This window comes from Oryctolagus cuniculus, chromosome 10, assembly GCF_964237555.1.
Source record: "Oryctolagus cuniculus chromosome 10, mOryCun1.1, whole genome shotgun sequence".
NCBI lineage: Eukaryota > Metazoa > Chordata > Mammalia > Lagomorpha > Leporidae > Oryctolagus > Oryctolagus cuniculus.
In genome coordinates this window covers 83,658,812-83,679,802 of record NC_091441.1, presented here as the reverse complement: position 1 = coordinate 83,679,802, position 20,991 = coordinate 83,658,812, and the positions used below count along the sequence as shown (strand labels likewise).

The 20,991-nt window shown below is 43.7% G+C and overlaps 1 protein-coding gene across 30 annotated transcripts in view; it reads right to left on the bottom strand.

The window, feature by feature from the left end:
• MAGI1 (membrane associated guanylate kinase, WW and PDZ domain containing 1) overlaps nt 1-20,991 on the bottom strand; it is a 685,324-nt gene that overhangs the window by 549,562 nt on the left and 114,771 nt on the right. Inside the window, exon 1 of one of the 30 annotated variants that reach the window (XM_051852232.2) lies at nt 3,102-3,303. The exons of the other annotated variants lie outside the window; for them this stretch is intronic. Coding sequence (XP_051708192.2) covers nt 3,102-3,138 — 37 coding nt within the window. The 5' untranslated portion in view covers nt 3,139-3,303. Of the gene's footprint in view, nt 1-3,101; nt 3,304-20,991 lie in introns of those variants that run through there. 30 annotated transcript variants of the gene reach the window in all.

Sequence of the window (20,991 nt, the reverse complement as noted above, 5' to 3'; positions counted from 1 at the left end):
CCTCATTTTTTAAGCAGAAAATGAACGTGCATCAGGACCCCAGCGTCAAAGTTAATTCTCCATATGTATACCAAAACCTCCACAGAGATTTTTAATACAGTTTCTAATATGCTTCCCCTAACTTATTTACATTTCAAATTAGACTGGGAAGTAGATTAAGGGACACAAATTAAAACAGATTCCCTGACACATGACTTTTCCAGATGCCACAGAAGTCTGCTTGGTCAAGTCTAAAGTGAAAGTGCAAAAATAGTCTTAAACACAGAAAACCAGACCTTGCTTCCAAAGAGGGGTAGACAGAAACGTTTCTTCATGTATCTTGCAATCAAACACTTGCATGCTTATATCAAAAATAATGTTCCAAAAGAATTTCAGATCAGCTTTCACGTCATCACATTCCCCAAGATTACAATTACCTGGGCCACAAAATATAATAAGCTACCTAATCTACCGGGGCAGCACGCTTCTTCACTGTCCTTCCGGGCAGGCAACAGGCAGGATCTACACAAGAGTGATGCCTCGGAAGTTACTGCCAGGACACGTGCAGTACCTCATCTCTTGTATGTCATGCCCCCTGGAGTTCATTAACATTTAAAAATCCCATCCACCACCCAGGACATAAAGGTCTAAATCACAACATCACTAAGCAACCATCGAAAGAACTTCTCATTCAATATAACATGCATGATGGGGAAAAGACAGACGGAGAACACAGGGCTACAACTGGGAAGAGGTAATCAAAATGCCAAAGAAAACTGAATGAATCATGTAGTAGGTGTCTAGTATTAGACCTGAAAAAGGGCTGAGATGACAGCAGACGCTCAATAAATGCTCACTTAGTAATAACAGTAGCACACGGTTACTATGCCTATCTGTCCAACACCTGCGTGGAAACACTCACCAGTATGACTAGGAATCGATGAGCTTAAAATTGGGGTGGTAAAGGGTGGGGAGAATAATGAAGACTCTTAATGTTTTGTTCTTAATGTGGGTGCAGCTTATGAGCATGATCAGTGGACAAAAATTCATTTATCAGTATACTTATGTGCATTTCTTGGTATGTACACTGCACTTCAATAAAATGCTTTTAAATGGGGAGGCGATAAGAAGTCTAACACAAGAAGCATAAAAATCAGCTGTGGTGACCACCACTGGGTTGCCAGACAAATAAGCTGGGTTGCCCAATTTTCTAGCCATTTTCTCACCCAAACCTGTTGGTTACAATAGACACACTAGGAGCCATCACGTCCGCATGGAACGCCCCTGCACTGGCCACAGGCATAGGCATCTAGCCCATCACGGGGCAGTCCAAATCCCTCTCCCTGGAATTTACAATAATGGCTAAGAGACTCCAGGCTCCATCTGGCTGGGCCCTTGAGAGAAAGAATGAGTGCTGAAAGTGTGAGCAGGCAGGCTCTGGTCAGCTGATCAGTCTATTTTGAGAAAGGGAGACAAGAATGAAGCAAAAACACATCAACCAGGAAATGACAGACACCTACAGAAAACGCTGATAAGGTTTAAAGTGCTCAGTCCTAGGGCGCTTCTGAGACTTAATGACGTCGGATCTCCCTGGGCTCGCTCTCTTCAACCCTGCATACTTAAAAGAGATGCCCCCTGTATGTTTTTGTCCAAGAGCATTAGACAACATGCAACTCTGAGCTTCGTAACGATGATTCTTCTCTAACCAAAATAATCAACAGACCAGAAAGAAAAAATCAGGCTGCAGGGAAGGCAACGCGAAATAACTCAAGGGGGTCCAAGCAAAGACGAGGAAGACGAGGAACCCACCACGTGGGCCCACAGGAAGCAGAGTTACATGTCTGTTCGTCTCCGAGGGAACAGTTAGACTACTGCAGTGAATACATTGGCTGGAGATATCAGAGTTGTTTTTACAAGGTTGAGTATCTGTGAATACCACATTCTTTTCCTTTCTTGTACAGTCTTGTTTGAAACTCTGGCAAAACGCTGCACAGAGGAAGCCATTGAGAGTTGGCTGTGATGAAGTTCTGTGATTTCAATTAAAAACGTTCTCTCACTCGCTGCTTGCCACCGCTGGGGAAAACAAAGCACTGCGATGGCAAGGGGTTTTAGGGTTTTTTTGTTTTGTTTTGTTTTTTTTCCCTCCCCATTGAAAAATATTTCTGCTAAGCTTCAGAATGGTGAAAATCATTTATCTACATTCACAAATACCTTCTGTTCAAGCCAAACCAGGGCTCAGGGCCAACTCCCAGTTTCTGGGAAGGCAAATTTTGTAGAGCCTGATCCCACTGTTCTCATTTCCTAAGTGCCCTCCATGAATTTGCATTGATGCATCTAAGAATGCTTAAAACCACTCACAAACGCCAGCATCCCAGAGGCTCCGTAATTATCACTTCTACTAGTACATGCTTTCTCTGCCTCCAAGGATACTTACCAGGTTTTAAAATTCGTTATTATTTTTTTAAAATCTTTTACCGTACAAAAAGAACTACCAAAACTGTTCTCAAAATGACAACACACCCGGCAATTTCGCCCCCCCCCCATGATATTTATTAAAACACTAAAGAATGCAAAAAATAACACGTCTCTGTGATAGTCCTCGAAGATGGATTAACTAGACAATTTCAAATACACAGTACAGGCAGTAACACCATGATCTGCACCTGTTTACTGAATACTCATCTAATCGACATTTCACTACTCTGCAATGACCAACAGAGGCCAACAAGCAGGCTCCCTGGAAGCCAGAGACATCCCGGGCCACTCTGCACTGGGTCCTCCCCAAAAATCAATCTGGGAAACCACTCAGACCGCCAGGCTGGGTGAGAAGGAGGGAAGCCACAGATCGCCCCCACATCTCTGACTGCAAGTCCCACTTTACTGTTAGCCAGAAGCAGAATGAGTTAAAGATGGCCTCTTCACAGCAGAATTGCAAGCAATACAGGAACACACAGCCCACAGACACTGGACTACAGAAAGCAGGGATAGGCCAGGCCCTGGAATACAGCAAGTCCCTACATGGAGTCAGCCATTCGCACGTGAAAACACCCACAGCTTTCTTACTGTCCCACGTGGAAGAGCTGGGTTTTAGCTGTGAAAAGACAGAGATTGGGCTCTCTTACCTGTACCAGCCTGCGGCTCCCTCCCCCTTATTCCCATTTGGGACAGGCAGCCAGACGGGGTTCTTCCTGCAACTCTGGGAGTGGGGCGGGGCCGCCGGAGCAGCTGCCTGCACCTGAATGCAGGTAACAGAGCATGCTCCCCCTTCACAGCACAGAGCTCAGGCAGGACCTTGCTCCCTCTGCGCAAACTCACAGCTTTACTGAAATCAGAAATTAGGGATCAAAAGGAAGAGAGCAAAAGGGGTCACAGGGTCACTGGAGGGCTGCTCTGAGGCCATAGGCACCCTGCAAGTTGTCAGCCTTCAGCCAGGGTCTCTAAGCCTGAGGTCTGAATGCAGGGCAGGAGCAGTGAGTGAGGGTGGGGGCCATGGATGTTTGGTGCATAAACTGGCTCTGCCATTTCCAAGCCAGGGGTGAACTTGGCCAAGTCACTTGTCCCTATGGTTCATTTTCCTCATCTACAAAACAGGGGTAACAGCAACACCTACCTTAGAGGGCAATGCCAGAATCAAATTCCTGGCACACAGAGGTACCCATGCGAAGTCACTATCAAGTGTACTACAACACAGGAGAAACTACAAGAGCCTACACACACACACACACACGCAGACGTCCACAGAAAAGAGCTTCCTTAGGAGAGAGGAAAAGAAGATACTTCTGAAAGGTTTTGGCTTTCTCCTTGCCAGTTGGTTTGTTTTTACCAAAGCTCTTCGGCACTTTTTATACATGGCCTAGTTTTCAACTGGCCTAAAATCAGACACAGAAAATAATTCCACATTCCGCAAAATCATGTAAATTGGGTGAATGACGAAGGAGCACAGATGAATCCATATTGGTGGAAGTTGTTGAGATTTGACAGCAAATTTGTGATTCTGCTAAAATCTTTCCAGCTAAGGCCAAACAGTGCAGAGATGTCACCACATGGGGTGATGTTTCCCAAAGACATCACAGAGCCAGGATAGCCAGTGAGGGCCAGGGAACCCTGGGAGGACCAGCCCTACTTTGTTTGTTGTTGGATCTGCTGGGCATGACATCAAAGACTCTCACAACAAGGAAAGGTAGTAATTCAATCTGAACACCTTCCTCCTCGAACACATCTCCAAAGGGATGTTCAGCCCCAGAGGTATCAATCAATGAGCTTCCTGCTTAAAACCTTCCAAAGGGGCCAGTGCTGTGGTGCATGGGCTAAGTCGCCACCTGCATTGCCAGCATCCAATATCTGAGCCCCGGATCAAGTCCCAGCTGCTCCTCTTCCAATCCAGCTCCCTGGATATGTGCCTGGGAAAGTACTGGAAGATGGCTGGGGTGCTTGGGTCCCTGCCATCCAGGCAGGAGACCCAGATGGAGTTCCAGGCTCCTGGCTTGGGCCTTGCCCAGCCCTAGCTGCTGCAGTCATTTGGCAAGTGAACCCATAAATGGAAGATCTCTATTCCTCTCTCTAGTAAATACATACATACGTACATAGTTGGGTTTTTTTGTTTTTTACAAAAACTCCATGGATAGTCACTGTCATTGGAATAAAATGCGAACCCCTCATTTGGCTTTGTGGACCCTGTGGCTGTCCTGCCTATTACAGTTCGACCCTTGCCTAGGCATGCCCTCTCCCCACACTCTCAGCTTTGCTGACTTCTAGGTCTCTGTTGCCCCACCCCTGAGCCTAGAATGTCCTTCCTGTTATTCCTGTCTCTGGCTTTCTCCTCCTCCAGGTATCGGACTACCCTGTCTAACAGAGCCAAACCACCCATTCAGCTCACATCAGTCATTGTGGAAATACTTTCCTGATGTTTACCTGTTTGCAGCCTAACTCCCCACCCTTACCAAACTGGAAGCCAGAACAGGGCACAGCCAGGTGCTGATCACCATGCAGACGCAGCACCTGGCCCAAAGTGACCAGGCAGGGAAGTGGGGACTGCCTCCGAAACTGCCCACCTGCTCCCTGGACAGCATTTTCAAAGAAAGCTTAAGCAGCTAACAAGTCAAGGTGAGGCTCTGTCCTGGAACCCTTCCATCTCTTACAGAATTCAACAATTCACAAACATCTCCACAAGACTAAGTACTCTATATGGGAATCTCAACTATGAGCTCACATTACAATAATTAGGGAAGCTTAAAAGAATACTCAAAAAGGGTGTGAGTGTTCCGATCAGAAAGCCTGGGTTCAAGTCTGGTACTGCTCCAGATTGAACTGATATGCAGCTTTATCTGATTTAAATGCTAACATTTATCCAAGGTGAGAAAATCGCTTTAAACTACTTAGCACCAATTGTTTAGTTCCAAATACAACAAAAACTAATTAGAATTTAAAAAGGAAAACATATACACAATGCAATGCCCAAATTTTTCATGATTAAATTCAAGAGATATACAAGGCTTACTCTCAGTATGTATTTATACCATGGTGCAAGGGAACAAAAACTGTGTACCCAGCTGGGGTCCACAGAGCACATTTAGAGTAGCACTGCCCAGAGGGTAAAGGAAAAGAGGAAATGTCCTCTAACAACTGAGTTGAGGACTGCACATCCTCTGAATTAAGCCTGAATTATACGAGCAGTGGAGCAGGCGTGGCGGTGCAGCAGGTTAAGACACCACTGGGATGCTCACATCCCAAATGAGACGGCCAATTTGCAAACCAGCTACTCTGCTTCCAATTCCACTTCCTGGGCAAGCATCTGGGGAGGAACAGAGGATAGCTCAAATACTTGGGTTCCTGCTACACAGGTGGGAGACTGGATGAGTTTTGGGCTCCCAGCTTTTGCCTAGTTATTGGAGACATCTGGGGAGTCAAACCAGCAGATGGTATCGGTATCTATCTCTCTCTCTTCCTCTGTCACTCTTCCCTTCAAATAAATAAATCACAGCAGCAGTAAATGACTATGTCTCTAAACAGGACCCTGTCATACAGACCACAAAAGGCAGGCATCTTCCAGCAACAGACAAGAGTTCTCCATGAGTTTTTAAACTGCAGGAATAACAGAATTTCTGGAATGCTTTGTGCACAATGAAGATACTCCCTTTTCAAAAACATAACCTTGCTTCTGTTCACTTGGGTTTTTTTTTCAATGTCTGTGTAAAAGCATGTGTTTTGCATTACTTATTATTAATAACATAGAAGCATATCATTCTTCTCCCTGAAAATATGCTATCATCAAGGCACATCTTGAAAATGACAGCATCTAGCAATAAAGAGAATACAGGTGGTCTTGCGTAGCTACTGGCTCCACTTTTGCAACCTACTATGTATTATAAATATTCTTTAAAAAAAAACCTGCATCTGTACAAAACAGACTTTTTCTTGTCTTAAAAATATAGTAAAACAAGTTTGTAGAACGTACACCGTGCTAGGTCTTATAAGCAATTTAGGGACGATTTAAAGCATACAGGTTACACAGTATTTTATGCATGCTTGAGAATCACCAATTCTGCTATCTCTGGGGATCCTGGAACCAATTCCCCCCACCACGACAACGGAAGATGGAAGCAGAAGTAAAGCAGGAAAGACAGACGCATTGTCTTAAGGGAATCCAGGGATGAGAGAGATCAAGTTGGCAAAGTGTTCTCACGCCCACTGCCACCCTAGGCCTTGTAACAACTGGGCCAGCTAAAGTTTGCCCCTGAAATATGCACAAATGTGAAAGCAAAACACACATGAAAGGCAAGAGCACTAACTGGCTTCAAAATATAAGACTGCTCGGCTCTCCAGAAACAGACAAGCCAAGGCTTTGCATTTTCCAGTCTGAAGTCTTCAGTGGACCTGGGTTTCACACTGCCTCGTCCTGAATCCTTTTTTAGAGCCACCACTCTGCCTTCACTTTAATGTCCTCCAACCCTGCTTCAAGCTAATCCTTAACCCTCCTCAAATGACCACCCTCAGTCAGACCTGTTCCTGTCTCAGGGCCTGGACACTTGCCATTCTCTCTCATGAAACATTCTCCACTCCTATATCCAGAGGCCCTATATCTGTGTCTCAACTTGTATGCCAGGACCACCAAGGGAGGAATACTCCCTCACAGGTCTCCCCGACATTCCACTGGGTTCCCCTGTTTTACTTTCTTTCTAGTGCTTATCACATTGCACACATGTACAACCTTAAAAAGGATTAAAGTGAATGCAGAATAAATAAACCAGATGCCACACATCAATAGTTGCACCCTGAAGGAAAAGTGCTCATAAATAAATTCAAAAGAAAAGAAACCAAATATTGAATCTTTTGCTGGCTCACAGACATACAATAGGAAACAGTCAAAGGTGGCATACACAGGAACTATAGCACAACACCAACCTCTTCTGGTCACTAATATTGTCCACATTAATCCATACTATTTCTACAATGGACAACTTTTTCAAATTTTATCTGTTTAGTTGACAGGCAGAGAGAGAGAAAGACATCTTCCATCTGCACATTCACTCCCCAAATGCCTCCCCTGCCCCCAGTGGCGGAGGCAGGATAGGATTGGGGTTGAAGCTGGAAGCCAAGGTTTCAATGCACACCTTTCACATGCATGGCAGGAACCCAATCACTTAGGCCATCACCACTGCCTACCAAATCTGCATTAGCAGTAAGCTGGAGTCAGGAGGCAAAGAGGATAATTGGACCCAGGTACCCCAATACAGGATGCAGGCATCTTAACCTGGGTCTTAACCTCCAGGCTAAATGTTTGCTCCTAAGATTTTAATTCCTGCAAATTATCCTCTAGATTTATCCCTCTAGGTAATAGGTCAGGTTGCAAAAAAAAAAAAAAAAAAAAAAAAAAGTCAGCTATGGTAAACTGACGTCTAAGCTATCCAATGTCAAGTACATTAGGGCTCCATGGCTAACTTCCCTCCAGAAACTGTGGATCATTCTTTTCAAGAGACTCCGCAGGGCAACTTTCCAGCATGCTTGTCATTAGAGGACTGTCGTGGTCATTAAGCATAATGACCATTCACCGGCTACATTTCCATCTGCAACCAGTGGGGCTGAAACTCAGGAGTCGGCTCATTCCCAGAGTGTTATGCGGATGTGGATCAATTTTTTAATAAAAGTGGTAAGTTTATGGTTTTAAAACAGAGGATGAGTTCCAGCTGTGATAAAAGAATCCATTTTCTAGGGATGACCTTTTATAATGCCAGCTCCAGGCACCAGTGGGAATCAAGTTAAAGAGTGACTATTTCCAAGTATTACCAAGAGCTGTCTGCTCATGAGCCTGCCTCACCCTGCATTAACGAATACAAAATCTTCCTGCACTGACGCCACCAGTGAAGTGCTGGTGTCAACATCATCGTCTACAATGTACCTCTTCCTGAAATAGCTGCTTCCAGCTTTATTCCAGGGATCTGGGGATTCCAAGCAAGAGAAGCAAATCCAAGTAACATCTGCACAATCCTAGCTCATAACCATATGCCCATGTATGGATAAAATTACATTCCTTAAGTGCATTAAAAACAATACATGGTTTTAAGTAGTTTTGGTTGTCAAAGACTCAAGGGGTATCTTTCTTACGAGACGGACATATATTTGTGAATGTCAAAATCAGAGAGAAGATCTTATATTCTCTTAAAACAAGAACATATCAGTTATTTCAAAAGCAAATATATTTTTAAATGACAACAGATACAGTGTTGTATGCTGGTAACATACAGGTCTTTCAAATGCACTTTGCAGAAGAAAAACAAACACCCCAGGGCCTGAGTTGTGATATAGTCAGTTAAGCCACTGCCTGCAATGCCAGCATTCCATATGAGCACCAGCAACCCACCTTAGCACTGGCTTGAGTCCCAACTGCTGCACTTCCAACCCAACTCCCTGCAAATGCAACTGGGAAAGCAGTGGAAGATGGCCTGAGTGCTTGGGACCCTGCCACACATGTGGGAGACCCAGATGGAGTTCCAGGCTCCTTTCTGGCTTCAGCCTGACCCAGCATTGGCCATTGCTGCCATTTAGGGAGTGAACCAGTGGACATAAGATCACTTTCTCTGACAACTCTGGGTTTCAAATAAATAAGCAAACCCTGGGAGAAAAAGCAAACACTCTTAGAAATCAAGCAGTGAAAAATAATAGAGTATGCCACCACTGCAAGTGTCCTCATTGTTAATTATAACTAGTATACAAGGCGTGTTTCAAAAGGTCATAGCAAATGCTTATTATGAAAAAACCATGCATGGATTTCAAAAATATTCTGCATAAAATAAGATTATCTTAATTCCATTTTCCAATAACTTTTTGAAGTCCCTGCTTATCAAACTGGTTACTAATGCAGTCCCATTTCAGAGTACCTGGGTTCAATTTCTAGTTCCAGCTCCTGATTCCAGCTTCCTGTTAATGTAGGCCTTGGGAAGCAGCAGTAATGGTTCAAATAATTGGATTCCTGCCACCCACATAGGAACTTAGGAAGTGAACCTGCTCTCACACTCCTCTCTGCCTCTCAAATAAATAAACCCAACAACAGCTTCCTATTGTTGTCAGGACATAACCCTCAACTCGCCACTCCAATCTTCCTTCCAACATCCTGCCAATACAAGGTCCTGATCGTGCCTAATTCCTACTCATCATCTATCACATATCACAGATGTCTGCCTTCAGACTTCTTTGGGGCAGGGCAGCCTTTTGCTATCCAGCATGCACTTCCCCTACTCCAATTTCATCCAGAGAAAATGCCTTACCTCCAGGGGCTTCTAGCAACTACAAGTCAAGGTTCTCTGTGTGAGCACTGTTTGCACACAGGGACATCGGTATAGTTGTCCATGGAATTTCCAGCTCAACCAGAAGAACACAGTCGGAACTGCTTCATTCCAAGGGATGCTGAGATGATGCTTCCTCCACCAACAGTCCCGGAGTCACCCCTATTCTAACTTTCTGATCCAACTTTTCTGATATTTCTCAGATTCTATTAATTACTCCATATTCCTAATGTTTGTGCATAACACGTTATTTTTCTGCTTAAAGTGAACACAGGGTAGGTTTTGCAACTAACACATCCTAACTCATGCTTGCCAAAGTCACTGTCACATTTTGGTACCAAAACCCAGTCCCTGACTAGTTTCAAGCTCTTTAAAGCTACAACCCCAACATGACTGGGGGAAAAAAAAATGACAGCAAAGACAGCCCTTCTTCCTAAACCAGACACATTATGTCCCCAAATGTGCTAAACTTTTCTAACCTTCCCTGACAAAACCAGAATAGGGGTCAGGGGTATGTGAACAGCAAGTCGAGAGCCTGGCTGAATCAGGGGCAGGGTGAAAAATCAGCAACAAATGGATAATTCACACATGGGTCCTTAAGATCTGGGCATGGTTCAGAACAGCCCACATCGGGTTTTATTTGGGCTCCGTGTGTTGTCTAATAAACAAGTGCCCCAAAGCAAGAAAGTGGCATGCACTTGTCTATCGGTTAAGGCACCAGTTAAGACACATGCACCCTTATTAGAGTGCCTAGGTTCTGCTAGCACCAGCTTCCTGCTAATGCCATGCTGAGAGGCAGCAGGTAACAATTCAGGAGCTGGGTCCCTGCCACCCACAATGGAGATCCAGATTCAGCTCACCAGTCCCAGCTTCAGCCTGGCCCAGTTCTTGCTGTTTTGAGTATTCAGGAAGTAAATCAGTGAATGAAGTGCAAGCTCCCTCCCTCTCCCTCTCAGTGAGCAGGAAAATAGTTTTCAAGTTAGGAAAATGTTTTTCAGGTTTAGGAACGAATACCAGCACGCAGAAAACAAAATTCACGGAATTAACTCCCCATAAGACCCCAGGAAAGGGGCTTCACCTCTTAGGACAAGTGCCCTTAATAAAAGAGGCAATTCTGAGGGCTCTTCAAAAAGGTGATGCAAGATTCACATGATGAAAAAACAATGCATGTATTTCAAAAGTATTTTGCAGCAAAATGCACTTATCTTTGAACTCCATTTTTCCACAAACTTTTTGAATTCCCTCTTTTTTTAAAGTACCTGACTAGATGATGGGAATCAAAAGAAAGCAAATATATGGGACAAGCTTTTCGGCTTTGTAACAGATACTAAACAAAATGCCCAGAGGAAAGAGAGCAGGTCCCCTGAGTCTACATTTAGGCAAGTCTGTCCAACACACCATAAACGGCTGCAATAGGTTTACATGCCCAAAACAGAGACAGAGTCCGTGCCTCATCAAGCAATCAATCTAACAGACTGCATCAAGAATGACGTAAACATCAGGCTGATCATTTTAGATGTAACCAAGTCATGCATTCCAATTCTTCATCAGTTGTTTCATATCTGAAAAACTTCATTTCACAAACTTAATCCATCAAAATGGAACTGAGATTATGGTGATTAATCTCTCACTCTCAAATTTAAAAAAAAAAAAACAAAACACTAAGACATGGAGCAGTGCTTTCAGGTAACTTCAGAAACTTGGGAGAGGCATTCCCAAGAATGGTCTGTAGGAAAATCATAGACACAGATTGTTCTGCAATACAGGGAGGTGAAGTACCCACAGGACAGATCCCAGAGGAGGCCGTTTAGTCAACCACGTGTGGGAAACATGGGACTGCCCAAAACAAAATAGGTTCCTTGAACAAAGCATAGCTCAGAGCCCTTAATATGTTGTGCCTCAAATTCCTAAGTAGATGATGGAATATAAAGCATTTCCCAAATTTATTTGCACAGAGCATTCTTCAGGCAAGCATTTCATGGCAAACACACTGAAAACACGGCAGCAGACAGTCAAAGACAACTCACCAAAGAGAACCCATGAGAACATACTGCAGTTTTGGTAGGCCACATGCGTGAAGAGGAACTCTGCCTATCACTGACTTAGTAACCCAGGCTCTCTGTTTTCTGTTCAAGAGGTCCTAAACATTCCAGAACACTCTTGATGACTTAGGAGACACCCATGTGCAGCCAGAAAGCAATCTCTCCAAAGCTGGGGAGAAATTATAGACCCTCTGTTTTCACTAAATGCTCATTAACAACTAATTTGTTCTTGTTTTTTCTTCATTAGATTTAGCCTCATGATCAACATCACCTCTGGGCCTCCTGCAATTAACCAAACATCAGCCTTTAGGAGATTCCCACCAGGCTGTGTCCACAGGTCAGTTGACAGATACTCAGCAAACAGACTACTCAGGGAATTCTACCAACAGAGGACCTTCTGGGGAAACTGATAAAACTCAACTGCTAATAAAGTCAACTCATTGTTTCACACTGAGTAATGTAAATACCAGCACAGTTCAGTTCAGAGCAAAAATCAATCTGTTAGCATTAATTAATCTGAACTCACAAAAGCACACATCCTGATGGGAATACTTTCGGGTTTCGTGGTTTCTGCCATCACAAGTTCAGATGCCAGCAGGGGCCGTGCAGATAGGCATAATGAATAAAGCAGGCAGAGCTCAGGCAAACAGGGAATTAAAGGGATGCAGCCTCAGGGCATTCACCCTCTGAATTCAATAAAACCACAGTGCTGACTCCACCGCCCCAACCACCCCCTCCCTCAAACACAAGCAACCCAAACAGGTGCAGTTCAAATTTGGCCCACAAGCTGCCTGTTTGAGATGTTTGGGAGGGCTACCATCCGTAAGAGGATCTACACTTAAGGTTCCACAATTGCCTAATAAACACGAGAATAGTGTCAATTCAGACGTGTCAAACAAATTTACTTATGGTGAAAGGATGTTTTCAGGGTGTGCAAACAAATAGACTTACAGCACTGTACAACTGAGTTCAGTGCCTTCAAGGTCACTTCTGAGTGACCTTGGATAACATTTTCCCATCCATAAAATGAAGATGATGGGTTCTGGCGCTGTGGCTCAGCGAGTTAAGCCGCCACCTGCAATACAAGCACCCCGATATCAGAGCACCAGTTTGATTCCCGGCTGCTCCACTTCCACGCCAGCTCCTTGCTACTGTGCTTGGGCCCCTGCACTCATGTGGGAGACCCGTACGGAATCCAAAACTCCTGGCTTCAGCCTGGCCCAGCCTCAGTTGTTGGGGCCATTTGGGGAGTGAACAAACAAATGGAAGATCTTTCTCTCTCTCTCTCTCTCTCTCTCTCTCTCTTTCAAATAAATAAATCTTTTTTGAAGAAAATGACTCAAGCGAGGACAGTCAATGTCACAGGCAAACTGTGTGGTAAATGATGCCCCTGCATCTGGCTGAAGCTGCTACTTGTGTGGCCAGGCTGAGCCACTTGGCAGATACCATGAAAGGATGCTGGTGCCATCACATGAAAATGCTCAGATCCCAGAGGAGACGAAAATACTAGCACTGCTCACATCTGAACAACAGCTTCTACACATTTAGCATTAATTCCGCCAAATATTTTTAAACACTCAATTCAAAAGTGCAAACCCAAACATACCCGGGATTCTAATCCTTGGCCCTTGCCAAACACCTTGCAGCCTGCACAGTGACTTCCCGCCACAATTCACACCCGTTCACATTACCATTCCCACATCGGCTTCTAGCTCACAATCTGTACACCTGCCCCTTTTTTAGACACTGAATGCAATCCCCTACAGAAAATTTAAATTCCAACTTGTTGGGTTTACTTTTTTCAAAAAATCCCTAAAGAGACTGGATTGAGAGAGGAAAAACGATGAAGTAATAACACACAGGTGCTTCCTACCTAATTAAAACAGAAGTTTCCAGCTGCACGGGTGGTGAATCATCCCCATGGCTCACCCACGTTCATCCTTCAAGTGGCACGGACTTCTATCCAGGGCCAGACGCCATATGCCTTCCCGAAAACTGCCTTCTCTTTGCTTAGTAAAATGATGACTAGCAGGTAACTAATGGCATTTTCTGCTTCCTAGCTTTCCTCCCTGTGGACATCCCAGCTCAGCTTTGTTTCCTTAATACTAAAAATCATTAAATAGCGGTGGAACAAGAGGCTCAAAGCAAGCTATCAGTGAAAAAAACACAATGCAACTGCATGTGTATGTTATTATTTGTAGATATTTAAGATACATACAATATGTATATATCCACACACAGGTCCCACACACACACAGTATCTATTGTTATATACATCAGTGCAACCTGTCACTACCTTTAAGAAAACCAAATGGGGCCGGTGCTGTGGTGTAGCGGATAAAGCCACCACCTGCAGTGCCAGCAACCCAAAAGGGCACCGGTTTGAGTCCTGGCTGCTCCACTTCTGATCCAGCTCTCTACTATGACCTGGGAAAGCAGTAGAAGATGGCTCAAGTCTGGGCTTCTGCACCCATGTAAAAGACCTGGAAGAAGCTCCTGGTTTCTGGCTTCTGATCTGTGCAGCTCCAGCCATTGCAGCCATCTGGGGAATGAACTAGCAGATGGAAGATCTATCTCTCGCTCGCTCGCTCTCCTCTCTCTGCCTTTGCCTTTCAAATAAATAAATAATTCATTTAAAGAGAGAGAGAAATGACCCATGTAGAAGTGAAAACATGCAGATAAAACACAAATGTAGAAGTGACTGAAGTTTACCTGAAACAACTACTACACACTACCTGATTCTAACTACACTATGTGACATTCCAAAAAACGCAAATCTATGGAGACAGCAGAAGATCAGCAGGATGCCAGGGTCAGGGGTGTAAAGGGGCAGTGCAGAAGACTTTTAAGAGAGAGCATATGGGAAATATGTATATGTGAAATATCTGCTATGAATCTATAACTAACAAATGAATTCTCTTTTTTAAAAAGTTACACAGAGAGGCTGGAGCTGTCGTACAGCAGGTTAAGCAGCCATCTGCTGGTTCAAGTCCCAGCTGATCCACTTCCGATCCAGCTCCCTGCTTATGGCTTGGGAAAGCAGCAGAGGATCCCCCTGCACCCATGAGGGAGACCCAGAAGAAACTCCAGGCTCCTGGCTTAAGAGTGGCCCAGCTCTGGCTGCTGTGGCCATTTTGGAGCGAACCAGTGAATGGAAGACATCTCTCTATCTCTATCTCTCTGCCTTTGTCTCTCTGTAAAAAAAAAAAAAAAAAAAAATCCCTATCATTAAGTGTTTTTTATTAAATCCCAGAAAACCATCTGTAATGTAAAAACCAACTTCAACAATTCTATCAGGTTAATTTCCTGCACTGGTTAACATTCTGGGGATAGACACATTCACCTTACAATATACTCTTTAGGGAGTCACTCAACAACTTCCTTTTTTTTTCTTTTTTTTTTTTAAGATTTATATTTTTAAAGGCAGTGAGACAGAAAAAGAGAGAGAGAGACAGAATGAGGGAAAGGGAGAGCTATCTTCCAATCTCCAGTTCACTCCCAGAACTGCCTCAACAGCCAGGTCTGGGATAGACCAAAGCCAGAAACCAGAACTCTATCCTGGTCTCCCAGATGGATGACAAGGACCCAATTCATTAGGCCATCTTCCGCTGCTTTCTCAGGCCCACTGGCAGGAAGCTGCATAGGAAACAGAGCAGCAGGGATTGGATCCAGTGCTCTGACGTGGATGCCAGCGTGGCAAGCAGGGGCTTCACCTACTCGCCTCAATGCCCGCCCCGCTGTAACAGTCTTAAACAACAAATGAGCTGCTTTTATCCTGTAGCTTGGTGGCTTCAGATAACGGCTTGATGAGGCTCAGCAAACTTTAAACATTCTTCTGGTCAAATTGTCCTACCAACAAAGAAACATAAGATAAGGAGAATGCTTACACAGACTTGGAAAAGAGTTCAATGGCATGGCAGAGAGATGTGTTGTTCTTAAGGAAGGATGATAAAACTCATTTTCAAAACAAAAGGAGCACTAGCTGAACAGTAAAATCAGAGTCCCATATTATTCTTGCAGGCAACAGTGTGTTTACAAGGGCAGTGGCCACACATGAAACCAGGTAATAAGGTAAATATTGATTTGCCAAGACCATCCGTTTTCATGATCCCTGCTCAACAGAATTTCATCCACCCTTCTTCCGCAGAAGAGCAAACTAATTTCAATGAATTTTGACCCCAGGAGATGAAATGCTGGCTTCTCATTCTAAAATTATAAGGGTAAGAACAACATGATTTTCCATTTTTTAGCCTCCAAAATGCTTACCGAAGAGAAGGTGCCAGGAGATAACTTGATATTTTCTTATTCGTTGGACTTTCTCTCCCTCTCTGGGGTTAAGTTACAGAAAAGTAATTCTCCCCTTTCAAGCAATTGCTTACTGCTGGAATAATTTCCCTAATACACTCTCAGCCATCTTCCTAACGTCCAGCTACTGTTTTGATTATCAAAACTCTAATTTTTAGCCAAATATCTCAGATTGCTAATCATCTTGCCTCCTCCTAACTTTATTCACTCTTAGGCCATTGGTCACCAATTTCACTGGAAACCTAGGAATGACAGAAATCAAGATACTCTTCTGCTTCACCTTAAGGACCAATGTTTGAGTCCACACTCAAAAAAGAGTTCAGGCTCAAGAGTTCAGAATCCAGGAATAAATCCCATTTCTAGGCAGTCACACTTGTTTTAGGGAGCTTCATGTGCCACAAATAACTCCCATTGTCCTGTTCACATTCCCCAGGGAAACACACAAACTCAGCTTCATTTTACTCTATTCACTCCTCACTCATTTACGATGATTCAAACCAAAGTTCCTGATAATGTCCCTGGGACTGCAGCAGAAGATGGCCCAAATACTTGGGCCCCTGTCGCCACCCATGTGAGAGACCTGGATGGAGTTCAACTCTCCTGGCTTTGGGCTGAACCAGCCGTAGCCACTGTGACCATTTGGGGAGTGAACCTGTAGAAGAAAGGTACCTCTCTCTCTCTGCCTGTCAAGTAAATAACCCTTTACATAAATAAAGTGTTGGTCTCAACCCCCAATTCTGCTGTATTTGACTCTTCCAATTAAACACTCCAGACTGTACCCTCAATTTTTCCAAGACCTCTGCGATAGTCATTAAAGTGATATTCAAAAACAAGAGGTTCTAAAATTACCTTCTTTCTCTCTTTAAACAGTATGGAACAAAACATATTGGATCTTCCATCAAATTCTGACAGTCACACACAAACACCGTATGAATTTCTAATCCTGCACCATCTCTTAAGGTTATAATATATGTTTCAGGTGAATATCTAATCTCTAGGCCCCTGGATCCAACCACCCCAAGGATCTCCCTGTTTACAAGCTGCATCTATCCCTGATACCTAAGAAAATATTCTTAAAACAATACAATATAATTAAATTCAATCCATTTTATATCTTCTTAAAGATATTCTCAACAATGTTTATTCAATTTCACATTTCAGAAGAAAATGAAAATGAAGATTAAATTGAATTACCCCCCATGGGTTTTAAATTATATTCAACTTATATTTGGTAGGAACAAAATAGAATCAGGCTGCAATTTTACAGTTATAATTGACTGCATTGCCAAGCTAAGTTCAGTTCAGATTATAACCATAAAGAAAATGTGAATACATGATTTTAACTTTCATTAACACTTCAACCCACTGCAGAATTATTTAACATCGTTTTCTCATGTTGGAAGAATCCTACCAGATGATATTTTGTTCAGACCACTATGCAATCAGAAAAACTTGATTTAAGAAGATGATTTCTTGGGGCTGGCACTGTGGCATAGTAGGTTAAACCTCTGCCTGCGGTGCTGGCATCCCATATGGGCACTGATTTGAGTCCTGCCTGCTCTACCTCCGATCCAGCTCCCTGCTAATGGCCTGGGAAAGCAGTGGAAGATGGCTTAGATGCTGGGTCCCTGCACCCACATGGGGGCCCCTGCACCCAAATGGCAGACCCAGATGAAGCTCCAGGCTCCTAACTTCAGATCAGCCCAGCTCCAGTACTGCAGCCATTTGAGGAATGAGCCAGCGGAAGGAAGACCTCTCTCTCTCTCTCTCTCCTTCTCTCTCTCTCTCAAATAATAAATAAATCTTAGAAAAAAAAGATGACAATTTTCTTAAGTCAGTATGTTTTTCAACACTGACTTATGATTTTCTTAAAACTTCACTGCCATATTTGAATAACCTTCAATCAACAGAGACTCTTAATTTCTGTTGGGCAACTCACTCCTCCTCAAAGAGTAGCCACCCCATGAAATCAATCAAAGAGTCCCTCAAAATAATCAATAATTGGCTATAGCCTATGAGTGAAAGGTTAAAAAGCACAGAAAAAAATCAAGCTTGGTTTTGAAAACTAGAAAAAACATAGATTAAGCAAACATACTTACATTCCACTTCACGATGAAAGAAGAGAACAATTCTGGGACTGTATCAAGTGTATACAAACAAATTACATGATTTATCTGCATCTTCTCATCTAACCTTCAAAACCTCCTAAGACACAAGAATCACTATCAATTCCTTTTACAAAACTGAGACTCTCAGAGAAGACATGATGCACACAAGGTCACACAAAGAGCAGCAGGATCTAGACCTAAGCTTATGATGGATTAGCAGCCAATTGAAGAGGTGATACTTTGAGCAGTGTCCCTTCCTCCTCCTTCCCCCACCCTCATTTCCCCAAAAATATGGTCCTCCTGGAAGCTCACGTGGCCTTATTTAGAAATAGAACCTTTGGGGGCTGGCGCTGTGGCTCACTTAGTTAATCCTCCACCTGCGGCGCTGGCATCCCATATGGGCACCGGGTTCTATTCCCGGCTGCTCCTCTTCCAGTCCAGCTCTCTGCTGTGGCCAGGAAGGCAGTGGAGGATGGCCCAAGTGCTTGGGCCCTGCACCCGCATGGGAGACCAGGAGAAGCACCTGGCTCCTGGCTTTGGATCGGCGCATCACCGGCCATGGCGGCCATACAACGGAAGGAAGACCTTTCTCTCTGTCTCTCTCTCTGTCTGTAACTCTACCTGTCAAATAAAAAAAATAAAAAAAAGAAATAGAATCTTTCCAGAGATAGTTAAGTCATGACAACACGATGCTAGATGACGAGGGAGTCTATAACCAACAGGACCAATGCACGTTAAAGGAGAGAGAACACTGAGGATGCGATCACACTCAGCAGGAAGACAACCCTGTGAAGGAGACAGAGATCACAGTGCTACAGGTGTAATACAGCAAAGAACGCTGAGGACTGCTGGCTACCACTGCAAACCAGCAAGAGCCAAGGCAGGAACCTACTGTCCTGCAAGATATCAGACTCCGAGCTTCCAGAACTGCGAGACAAGAGATTTCTGTTGTTTTTAAGCCATGCAGTGTATGGTCTTTTGTCACGGCAGCTCCGGCAAACTATTATACCTCAGAAGAGAAAGTCATGAATCAAAGTACTGCACTGCCGGCAATCCCAGCCCCAAAGAAAACCTGTGAGCAGCACGGAGGGACAGCTACAGGCATCAGCCAATCAGAACTCCAGGTTCGTGGCAAGTAACAACCACTGCTGCATTTCCGGCCCCTTTCAACAGCTATTGGAAGCCCCAGCTTGCAATCCTATCTGTAATGAGCTCAGGTAGCACCACATATAATAGAAAAACATAATATTTTCTCTTTATAACAGGAGCATCTGGCTACACTGAATGCAAGAGATTCACAATAGAAGAAATCTGCAAATTACAGTCTTACAGACCAGCATTGCAAGCACGATTCCAAGACCCCAGGGTCAGGTGCATCACACAAGACTTCTTTTAAAAAAAAAAAAAAAAAAAAAAAAGACACCGCTTATTTTTTCTCTTATTTGAAAAACAGAGTTATAGAGACAAAGAGAGAGAGGCAGAGAGATAGAGATCCTCCATCCACTGGTTTACTCTCCAAACGCCTGCAACAGAGAAGTCTAGACAAAGACAAAGCCAGGAACCGAGAATTCCATCTGGATCTCCCACAAGGGTGGCAGGAACCAAAGCATTTGATCAATCATCTCAGGCGCATTAGCAGGAAGATGGATTGTAAGGCAGATGCAGGACTCAATATCACGTACTCCAATATGAGACAGCAGCTCAACCCACTGGACCACAACACCCACCACAGCAAAAGATTTCTGAGTCTTCCATGCAGGACCTATGCTTGCTCTCTTCATTCCTTATGTACCTATCCATCCATCAACCCATGTACACAAATATTAAGCTGCCATTCAACAAGCAACATCGAGAGCCCATTGGGTACCTGGCAGTTGGCTTGTCCTTAGAGATACAGTAGTAAGCATGACAAATATAGGATTGTCACTAAGGTAGTCTTACTCTCTATTAAGAGACATTCAAGAAGTAAATTTAAGTGAGATGGGGGGCCCGGCACTGTGGCGTAGCAGGTAAAGCCTCAGCCTGCAGTGCCGGCATCCCATATGGCCCCGGTTTGAGTCCCAGCTGCTCCACTTTAGATCCAGCTCTCTGCTATGGCCTGGGAAAGCAGTAGATGGCCCAGCTTCTTGGGCCCCTGCACCCAAGTGGGATACCCAGAAGAGGTTCCTGGCTCCTGGTTTTGGATTGGCACAGCTTCGGCCACTGCAGCCATCTGGAGAGTATACCAGCAGGTGGAAGACCTCTCTTTCTCTGCCTCTCCTTCTCGCTCTGTGTAACTCTTTCAAATAAATCTTTAAAAAAAAAAAAACAGTAATAGGAAATAATTAAAGAGTTTTTAAGTATTAGACTCAGCTATGTAAGGAAGCAGAAATAGTAATTTCCCAGCTTTATTTCGTCATTTGTACAATACTGAAATAATTCAAGGAGATGCGTAAATAATTGAAGCTAAGACCATCTGCGAAGAAAGGCCATTTTGGCTCTCTACCAACTGACATGCATTTAAAACATTGATGAAAAGGGTACCTTTTTCTATCCTTTTAACTATAGGAGGATTTAAATGATTTATTAATTAAAAGCTATTTCACTGACCTAAAGTAGGACCCGACTCAAACTGTCTTCCCTTTGCACATATCAAGTTATTTTCTTCAAGAAAAACTACTAAAATGGCCCAATTAAGAAGGGTTAATCTGCAGTAGTGAGACTGTATCTCCCCATCTATGAGACTGTGAGGTTCAAAAATCAACCCTTTCACTTTAAGGTGGATAAGTTCCACTTCAA